At 43.1% G+C, this 10,508-nt stretch overlaps 1 protein-coding gene across 1 annotated transcript; it reads left to right on the top strand.

Moving 5' to 3' along the window:
* Positions 1-1,979: 1,979 nt before the first annotated feature.
* Positions 1,980-10,300, top strand: LOC135511183 (proteasome subunit beta type-5-like). The gene is made up of 3 exons (XM_064932803.1): positions 1,980-2,241; positions 2,857-3,163; positions 9,676-10,300. The coding sequence occupies exons 1-3, from the start codon at positions 2,017-2,019 to the stop codon at positions 9,960-9,962; spliced, it is 819 nt and encodes a 272-aa protein (XP_064788875.1). The 5' UTR covers positions 1,980-2,016; the 3' UTR covers positions 9,963-10,300.
* Positions 10,301-10,508: the final 208 nt, after the last annotated feature.

The following is a 10,508-nucleotide window of genomic DNA, read 5'->3' as shown; positions in this document are numbered from 1 at the left end:
CTACGAATGATAGTGATTTGCTTACTTTTTTTTTGGGGGGGGGGGGTGTCTTATTTTGATTCATTGTATTTCTGAAGAACAGAGGAAGATTGCAGTGGGCCTCAAAAGAATCCGGACAACAGAAGTTTTGTGCTTTGAACTTCGGAGTAGATCACCCGTCAAAAGAGTCATCTCACGGGTGACGATGGATGTTCATGTTGATGTTCAGGCTTCTGACTTGCTGGGTGAATGGAGAGAAGAAGAAAGTCTGTTGGTCCTATTGTTTTTTTGACAAAGAGCATCTACCTACGCATGTGAAGCTTGGTTATGTAAGATACAGTGTTAGAGCTTTCGTTCCCAAACCACTGCAATGTAAGAACTGGATTGTTGTTTCAAGTGTGTGCAGACGGACAGAGTATACTGAAGAACGATGTGTCGAAGGACGACGGTGTTGCAATTGTGGTGGGGTTCATGATCCCGAGTTCCTGGAGTGAAGGAGATTGAGTTGGCAAAAGTTAGAGTGATCAATCGAATCTCCTATGCGGAGGCGATTAAAATAATTTATTAAACAAGTGATGCTAGTGAACTTAGGGTAGTGGATGCACCACAGCCTGTAGTAAAAGTTTGCTGCCAGTCAAACAATACCCTGTGTGTTAAAAAGGTAGAGTTCCTGGCCACATTTATAAACTGTACAACTCAAGTCTCAACGAAGTCTATAAAACTGGACATTGTGACTGCAGCAGGAAAGACTTTGGGACATAAAGATTTTACATCTGAAGACATGCAAGGGGTACGTACTGGTGCCAGAAGAAGGCCTGCCCTCCGAGGCTCCACTTGTGCCTGTGTAGGGATCAGATCTATACATTTTTTTAACAGTAAAGTTGTTTGATTTATTTAATAACATTTTAGGTATACACTACCATTCAAAAGTTTGGGGTCACTTAGAAATGTCCTTGTTTTTGAAAGAAAAGCACATTTCTTTGTCCATTTAAAATTACATTAAATTCATCCAAAATGCAGTGTAGATATTGCTAATGTTGTAAATGACTATTGTAGCTGGAAACGGCTGATTTTTAATGGAATATCTACATAGGCGTACAGTGGCCCATTATTAGCAACTATCACTCATGTGTTCCAATGGTGCACTGTGTTAGCTAATCCAAGTTTATAATTTTAAAGGCTAATTGATCATTAGAAAACACTTTTGAAATTATGTTAGCACAGCTGAAAACTGTTGTTCTGATTAAATAAGCAATAAAACTGTCCTTCTTTAGACTAGTTGAGTATCTGGAGCATCAGTTCGATTCCAGGCTCAAAATGACCAGAAACAGAGACCTTTCTTCTGAAACTCGTCAGTCTATTCTTGTTCTGAGAAATGAAATATTTTCCATGAGAAAAATTGCCAAGACACTGAAGATCTCGTACAACGCTGTGTTCTTCTCCCTTTACAGAACAGCGCAAACGGGCTCTAACCAGAATAGAAAGAGGAAGTTGGAGGCCCCAGTGCGCAACTGAGCAAGAGGACAAGTACATTAGTGTCTAGTTTGAGAAACAGACCCCTCACAAGTCCTCAACTGGCAGCTTAATTAAATAGTACACTCAAAACACCAGTCTCAATGTCAACAGTGAAGAAGTGACTCCGGGATTTCTCGCATGGAATAGCATTAATTTCTCAGAACAAGATAATGGGCCTCTGTACGTCTATGTAGATATTCCATTAAAAATCAGCCGTTTCCAGCTACAATAGTCATTTACAACATTAGCAATGTCTACACTGTATTTCTGATCAATTTGATGTTATTTTAATGGACAAAAAAATGTGTTTTTCTTTCAAAAGCAAGGACATTTCTAAGTGACCCCAAACTTTTGAATGGTATATATAAATCCCAGAGTCGTTAGTACCGTTCAAAAGTTACGAAGTGCTATCCTATTTTCATCCCGTACAGTAGGTGGCGGGATGCACATCCAATTGTGCATTCGCAAAAATACCATAGAAGGAGACGTGTATGTCGGTTGATCTCCAAAACACTTTCAAAGATGGCGTTGTCTAGTGTCTTGCAGAGTGAGTCTGCGGATTTTTCATTTAATAATGACCGGTCTTTTTCATTTGGTTGTAGATTCGGTCAGACCGACTTGGGATTTGGGGCTGCACCGGGCGACAGACTTAATTTCACCATAAAAGCTTCACTCGGCCCTGACGACAAGGACGGCCCGGAGAGAAAAATAGAATTTCTCCATGGGACTACCACCTTGGCTTTCAAAGTAAATTAAGATGGCTATTTAAAGCATTTTTTTTAAATGTAAAATAACTCACACATGAACTAAAATGATATCCGTGATAATTGTATTTGATATCAGCTATATCTAGCTATATTGGTGACGTGTTCTTGAGTTTCTTGCTTTGTCTGTTTTTCAGTTTTCTTGATGGTTAGCTAGCTAGCTCGCTAGTTTATGTTAGTGTGTTAATTGTGCTTGCTCATTGCCAACGCTAGCCAAGCTTGCAAGCTAGCTATTTAAATAACTGCCTACAGTAGCTTGACAACACTGACAGTTCTCCAGCTAGATAACAAGTTTGCTTTATCCAAATGTGTCACATACTAGCTAGTAGCCACAGTTTATTTGCTTGGCATTTGTCAGTAATTTCAATTGCACTTAGTTACGTGGTCCTATCCAGGGCAAAGGTTACTTGCTAGGTATACATTACATACTGGCCTAAACGTTGTTCATGAGAATTTGTATCCTTCTAAAAGTGTTGGATCAACTTCTCTGTAGCAGAAAGAACATCAACGGACAGCCAGTAAGGCCACCAATTTCTCAAGTTAAGAGCAGCTGGCCCTCCTTAACCAACCTGCAATCCCATTTGTCATCATTTCACAGTTCCAACATGGCGTCATCGTGGCGGTGGACTCTCGGGCCACAGCTGGCGCCTACATCGCCTCCCAGACTGTAAAGAAGGTTATAGAGATTAACCCGTACCTGCTGGGCACCATGGCTGGAGGTGCAGCAGACTGCAGCTTCTGGGAGCGCCTACTGGCCCGCCAGTGTCGCGTCTATGAGCTTCGCAACAAGGAGCGCATCTCTGTGGCAGCTGCCTCCAAGCTTCTGGCAAATATGGTGTACCAGTATAAAGGCATGGGCCTCAGCATGGGCACCATGGTGTGTGGTTGGGACAAGAGGGGGCCAGGTAATTAAAACTCCTACACTCTGAGCACACGTGTTACCCCAATTGACATCGCTATGTTACAGTGGAACCCCAGTCATACCTGTACATGTATTTGTTTACACTATGATCCGGTGAACTAGCCAACTATGTAAACTGTTTTCCCATACTCATACCAAAGGTAGGCAACATACAGCATGAGTTAGTAGCTGCTCAGAGTATGAGGTGTGTGTGTGTATATATTTTTTGTGGTTTATAATAGCAATAGTTAGCAGGGATCTCCTGTCTCTGCTGCTTGTGAAAATGTTTACAACACACCAGCTGTCAACAGTTACCAACACAGTTCAGAAAGTAGGCTAAGTACTGGATTGAGTGCATTTGGGTTGTCTCCCACTAGATGGCATTGCTGTCACACTTGCTTACTTTTGTGTATTTAACTTGTGTTTTTAGATGCTGTGAGGTAATAGTCAGCAGCCTACATTACAGTACATGAGGTGTGCTTAAAGAGTGCTGCACCATGACGCTGTGATGGGAGATTGATAGGGCTGGGACTGTGGGCCAGGGAGAGCCGGCGTGGTGATTGACGCAAGGTCTCGGCCCGGACAATTGGGTCGCATGCATAAAGTGGTTCTGCTTGATCGATGAGCTTTGTTCAGAGTGTGGAGTATGTGTGGACTTTCAGACTGCCTGGGACCTTGGTGACACGTATTAAATCCTGCACTCAATCGCGTGAATAATGATCCCACTATAAGTGCAGTAGGAATGGCAGCAGCTACAATACCAGTGATTGAATGGAGAGGTAAATGTCATCTAAATTAAATCAATCTCGATTAAGAGAAAGCTCATTAGCGTTTACAATGATGTCAAGCACTGTTATTCTGGTGATTAAGTGTCTTAAGTGGCACAATAAATATATCTAATGAAGTATGTTAAGATCTTGACTAATATGACTGTAATAACATTCAATGCCATGACTCTCATATGGTGAACAGGCTTAGTGCCTGGTAATAACATTCAATGCCATGACTCTCATATGGTGAACAGGCTTAGTGCCTGGTAATAACATTCAATGCCATGACTCTCATATGGTGAACAGGCTTAGTGCCTGGTAATAACATTCAATGCCATGACTCTCATATGGTGAACAGGCTTAGTGCCTGGCTGCTAGATGGTGAGTTAATGCACACCTCTCGTGGTCGTGTTCTGTTGCTGGTTTCTAGGACACAAATCGTCTCATGTTTTGATCAGTGGACTTAAAGTAACTGTCCAGTGAAAAACTCACTTTTAAAAGTTCTTATTCTGTTAACTCATATCCAAATAATGTTGTTGACTCGTACTATACTCCTATTTGTGGCTAAAGGGGAAAAAAACACTTCAAAAGCAAGAATAATTTTTAGTGACACACATTCTGTACGCCCACACCATTCCAACACAATTAACATACTTAATTACAATATTTTGGGGGAAGGAAAACTTTCACTATTAATTATATTTCAAAGAAATCTGGGAACATTGAGCAGTTACTTTTAAAGGGTAAGCGTCATAAAATGGAGAGAGACTATATGATGCATTGACGGCCAAGTTAATGCACTGTAATACCAAACCACATAGGCTCCTGAAGTGAGTGAGTCAGTGGATTTGCACAGGTAGCAGGAGCTGCACAGTATAGGTAAGCTGCTGTTCCCTAGTGAGTGTGAGGCTGAGCATCTGTTTTTGAAGCCCCTGGCCTCCTTTCCCTTGGAGCGGAGCCAGTGATGTGTTTAAGTGAGACAGACACATTCAGACAGACAGACACTCTGCTCGTCTGTCTGATGCCAGCCCCTGCTCTTCTGAAGGCTGTCACTCTGATGTTCCTCAGCGCTGACATGAAAAAGAGCTAGAGCTTAACCGCCTGTCACCTAACTGGTGGAGTGGAAGGCGAGGCGCTATGCCGGAACGTTCCGCCTTTCGCAGCCCGCCGCCTTCCTGCAGGTTTATGTGGGCTCGTGAATTTAAGCCCTTTTGTTCTGCCATGATGAGCGTCCCCCTCTCCCCTCATCTTCTGTGCCGCTTCTCAGTGACGCACTCTCCCTCCCCCTCCGTCATCCCAATCTACATTCCTGCGTTCTCTACATAGATCCCAGGTGTGTTATGGATGTGGAGGTGTTGGTGCTTTTATCCCTGCCTGGCCCTGAAGAGCCACCCTCCTCCTTCCTCCCTGCCTCTTTGCATGAGTGGCTGCCTTTAGAAAAGTCTCTTCTATTACATTTTTAACCAGTCCTCAGTCTTCACTCGCAGCTCCAAAATGGCAAATTATCCTGGCGCATAGGCAGGAGCTTAGTGATTATCAGAGAGAGCTAACGACGCGTATAGAAGGTGCAATTTGCCAGTTGAAAGCAATTGTGACTTCTTAGAGCAATTTCTTAAAGAAGTGTGCTTTAATAGGCTGTCTTTAACTGGCCTGGGAGCTGTACTGTGTGTGTGTGTGTGTGTGTGATTCACAATTATCATAGGTTCATGTTTTGATGGTGTTGAGAGACTGTTTTTTTTCCCCCTCCCTGATTCACCATCTGTAGGTTGGCTCTCTGGTGGAACAGCACAGGCTGGTGGGGCTAGTCACTGCTGCTGCGTCACTGTGATCAAGCCCTCTGCGTGTCACATTGGGGATTAAACTGTCTCACAAGTCATCCTTGCAAATACACCAGCCTGAATTTTGTGTGTGTATGTGTGCTTGCATTATCAGGTGTAGCATGTGCGAGTGTGTATATATGAATATGGTTTTGATTTTTAGTTTTTCCATCTTTCCTCTGAGTTCGGGTCACCTGCTTGGCCTGGTATGGGTCGATAGTTAATTTGGGTGTGTTGGGAGGGATCAATAAGGCCTAGAGCAGCGCCCCGGGGTAGACAGGCAGGCAGTGTTTCGGGATGTGCCTCGTCAGCAGGTTCTGCTGGGCTTGGTTTACTCTGAGAGGATGCAGCTGTTCACATTCCCTCTGGAGGGCACCGCATGGTGTGTGCACTTGGATCTATTACGTGTTTGTGTGTGTGAGAGAGAGAAGTGTGTTTGTGGATGGTAGGGCTGTCCCTAACTAAAATATATATATATATATATATCTATCTATCTATCTATCTATCTTAGTCGATTGAGTTGTCTGTTCTTTCAACCAAGTGATTGGTAGACATTTTTTAAAAGTGTATTTTTATAAAAAATCATCTATATGTGGGCTACTGAGCTTGCCTGATGCTTTAAGCACTGTTATTTAAAAATAAAGTAAAACAAATGACTAAGAGTCCGAGATCAATGTAGGCTAACCAGATGGGAAAAAACCTGTTCCCGACCCTCCTCTCTGGCCCTCGCAGATTCTGCCATTATGCTCCTGAAGTTGCTGGTAATAGCCTACACCAGCGGTTTGGAGTGCCAAGTTATCGTACCCTTTCTTCTGATCTGTGTGCAAGTTATGATTTTCATGTGCACATTTTCGTGGAACATTTTCATTTAATTTATAATAGTCTATATATCTCAAAATAAATTGGGTTCAAGTTTGTCATTGAGTGACCCAGCCAGAGTCCATTCAGAGACTCGTCCCGAAGCCATTCCTGCGTTGTCTTGTCTGTGTGCTTAGGGTCGTTGTCCTGTTGGAAGTGAACATTCTCCCCAGTCTGAAGTTTTGAGTGCTCTGGAGCAGGTTTTCATCAAGGATCTCTCTGCGCGTTGCGCCGTTCAATTTTCCCTCGAACCTGACTAGTCTCCTAGCCCCTGCCGCTGAAAAACATCCCCACAGCATGATGCTGCTACCACCATGTTTCACCATAGGGATGATGCCAGGGTGCCTCCAGATCTGACGCTTGGCCTCTTGGTTTCATCAGACTAGAAACTTGTTTCTTATGATCTGAGAGTCCTTTAGGTGCCTTTTGGAAAACTCCAAGCAGGCTGTTATGTGACTTTTACTGAGGAGTGGCTTCCATCTGGCCACTACCATATATACCTGATTGGTGAAGTGCTGCAGAGATTATTGTCCTTCTGGAAGGTTCTCCCATCTCCCCAGAGGAACTCTGTCAGAGTGACCATCGGGTTCTTGGACACTTCCCTGACCAAGGCCCTTCTCCCCCGATTGCTCAGTTTGACAGGCCGGCCAGCTCTAGGAAGAGTCTTGGTGGTTCCAAACTTCTTCCATTTAAGAATTATGGAGGCCTCTGTGTTCTTGGGGACCTTCAATGCAGCAGAAATGTTTTGGTACCCTTCCCCAGATCTGTGCCTCGACACAATCCTGTCTCGGAGCTCTACGAACAATTCCTTGGACCTCATGGCTTGGTTTTAGCTCTGACATGCGCTGTCAACTGTGGGACCTTATGTAAATAAGCTATTTTATTTTTTATAAGTCTGCAAATTCTAAACCTGTTTTCACTTTGTTATTATGGGATATTGTGTGTAGTTAGATTTGATTTGAGGGTATAAAAAAAATGTATTTAATACATTTTAGAGTACGGCTGTAATGTTACCATGTGGAAAAAGTCAAGGAGCCTGAATACTTTCCGAATGGGGGGGGGGGGGGGGGGGGTGTATATACAGTGCCTTGCGAAAGTATTCGGGCCCCTTGAACTTTGCGACCTTTTGCCACATTTCAGGCTTCAAACATAAAGATATAAAACTGTATTTTTTTGTGAAGAATCAACAACAAGTGGGACACAATCATGAAGTGGAACGACATTTATTGGATATTTCAAACTTTTTTAACAAATCAAAAACTGAAAAATTGGGCGTGCAAAATTATTCAGCCCCCTTAAGTTAATACTTTGTAGCGCCACCTTTTGCTGCGATTACAGCTGTAAGTCGCTTGGGGTATGTCTATCAGTTTTGCACGTCGATAAACTGAAATTTTTTCCCATTCCTCCTTGCAAAACAGCTCGAGCTCAGTGAGGTTGGATGGAGAGCATTTGTGAACAGCAGTTTTCAGTACTTTCCACAGATTCTCGATTGGATTCAGGTCTGGACTTTGACTTGGCCATTCTAACACCTGGATATGTTTATTTTTGAACCATTCCATTGTAGATTTTGCTTTATGTTTTGGATCATTGTCTTGTTGGAAGACAAATCTCCGTCCCAGTCTCAGGTCTTTTGCAGACTCCATCAGGTTTTCTTCCAGAATGGTCCTGTATTTGGCTCCATCCATCTTCCCATCAATTTTAACCATCTTCCCTGTCCCTGCTGAAGAAAAGCAGGCCCAAACGATGATGCTGCCACCACCATGTTTGACAGTGGGTATGTGTGTTCAGGGTGATGAGCTGTGTTGCTTTTCCGCCAAACATAACGTTTTGCATTGTTGCCAAAAAGTTCAATTTTGGTTTCATCTGACCAGAGCACCTTCTTCCACATGTTTGGTGTGTCTCCCAGGTGGCTTGTCGCAAACTTTAAACGGCACTTTTTTTATGGATATCTTTAAGAAATGGCTTTCTTCTTGCCACTCTTCCATAAAGGCCAGATTTGTGCAATATACGACTGATTGTTGTCCTATGGACAGATTCTCCCACCTCAGCTGTAGATCTCTGTAGTTCATCCAGAGTGATCATGGGCCTCTTGGCTGCATCTCTGATCAGTCTTCTCCTTGTATGAGCTGAAAGTTTAGAGGGACGGCCAGGTCTTGGTAGATTTGCAGTGGTCTGATACTCCCATTTCAATATTATCACTTGCACAGTGCTCCTTGGGATGTTTAAAGCTTGGGAAATATTTTTGTATCCAAATCCGGCTTTAAACTTCTTCACAACAGTATCTCGGACCTGCCTGGTGCGTTCCTTGTTCTTCATGATGCTCTCTGCGCTTTTAACGGACCTCTGAGACTATCACAGTGCAGGTGCATTTATACGGAGACTTGATTACACACAGGTGGATTGTATTTATCATCATTAGTCATTTAGGTCAACATTGGATCATTCAGAGATCCTCACTGAACTTCTGGAGAGAGTTTGCTGCACTGAAAGTAAAGGGGCTGAATAATTTTGCACGCCCAATTTTTCAGTTTGATTTGTTAAAAAAGTTTGAAATATCCAATAAATGTCATTCCACTTCATGATTGTGTCCCACTTGTTGTTGATTCTTCACAAAAAAATACAGTTTTATATCTTTGTTGGAAGCCTGAAATGTGGCAGAAGGTCGCAAAGTTCAAGGGGGGCGAATACTTTCGCAAGGCACTGTGTGTGTGTGTGTATGTATTATATATTACACACACGCACACATATATACATAGATTGACGGACGGACGTGTTGAACTGTGTCAGGGAAATTGAGGTGTAGGCTACACACTAGGGCTGACCCCATTAAGTGGAAAATATATATATATATATTTTTTTCCACTGCTAGTCTAAAAAAAAATCTCGGCCGACCAATGGCCTGTCCACTTAATGGGGTCAGCCCTAGTGTGTAGCCTACACCTCAATTTCCCTGACACAGTTCAACACTTGATTCCGAAAGTCTGTTAAATTAACCCACTTTACCTTGCTCTCCTCCTACCCCTCCCTGAATGTCAGATGGTATAGACTGATTCCGGTCTCTGCTTCCTCAGGGTTGTACTACGTGGACTCGGAGGGGAACCGTGTGTGCGGGGACCTGTTTGCAGTGGGCTCTGGGTCCATGTATGCGTACGGTGTGGTGGACAGCGGGCTGAGACAGGATCTATCTGTGGAAGAGGCGTGTGAGCTGGGCCGCAGGGCTATCTACCAGGCCACATACAGAGATGCCTACAGCGGAGGACAGGTCAACCTATACCACGTCCACAGTGAGGGCTGGACCAGAGTCTCCCAGGAAGATGTATTGAAGCTGCACCACCAGTACCAAGAACCAAAGAAATAGAGAGGGGAGGGAGGAATGGTCGAAGAGTTTGAGAATTATAAGAATTAGGGATGGTTGATAAGGATATTGCAATAATTTTCTTCCATTTTGGATGAATTTCACTTACACGTCCATTATGGTTTACTTTCAGATATGTTCCTAGCTAATTTAAATGTTTGAAAATGTTTCCCAAACAATGGGCTGCAGTTCCCCCACACAGTGTTTGATATGGGGGGCTCAATATACGGCTCACTCAGTCTTGGAGTGTCTCTCTCTGACACTGTTATAGCTCTACCTTGTAACCAGAACTGGGAAAGCAAATATTTTCTCAATAAATCCTGAGATGTTTTTTTTTTTCAGCTTGGAATGTGTCTTTTTATTTGTGTCCTTTTGTTGTTCCTCCTGTGTTTACTGTAGATGTGCAAGTTATTCATGTACACAACACATTCTCACCTGTCATTTCATATTTTTCCTTGACATTGCTGCTTTCCCCAAAATGTTCATTTTCTGTTGACATTTTGTCATTTGCACCTGAGATCCTGATGTTTTCTGTTCCTCTACCGATAG

The sequence above is a fragment of the Oncorhynchus masou genome, chromosome 3, assembly GCF_036934945.1.
Source record: "Oncorhynchus masou masou isolate Uvic2021 chromosome 3, UVic_Omas_1.1, whole genome shotgun sequence".
Taxonomy (NCBI): domain Eukaryota; kingdom Metazoa; phylum Chordata; class Actinopteri; order Salmoniformes; family Salmonidae; genus Oncorhynchus; species Oncorhynchus masou.
Note: the sequence above shows the minus strand (reverse complement) of the source record. Positions and strands in the feature narration are given on the sequence as shown.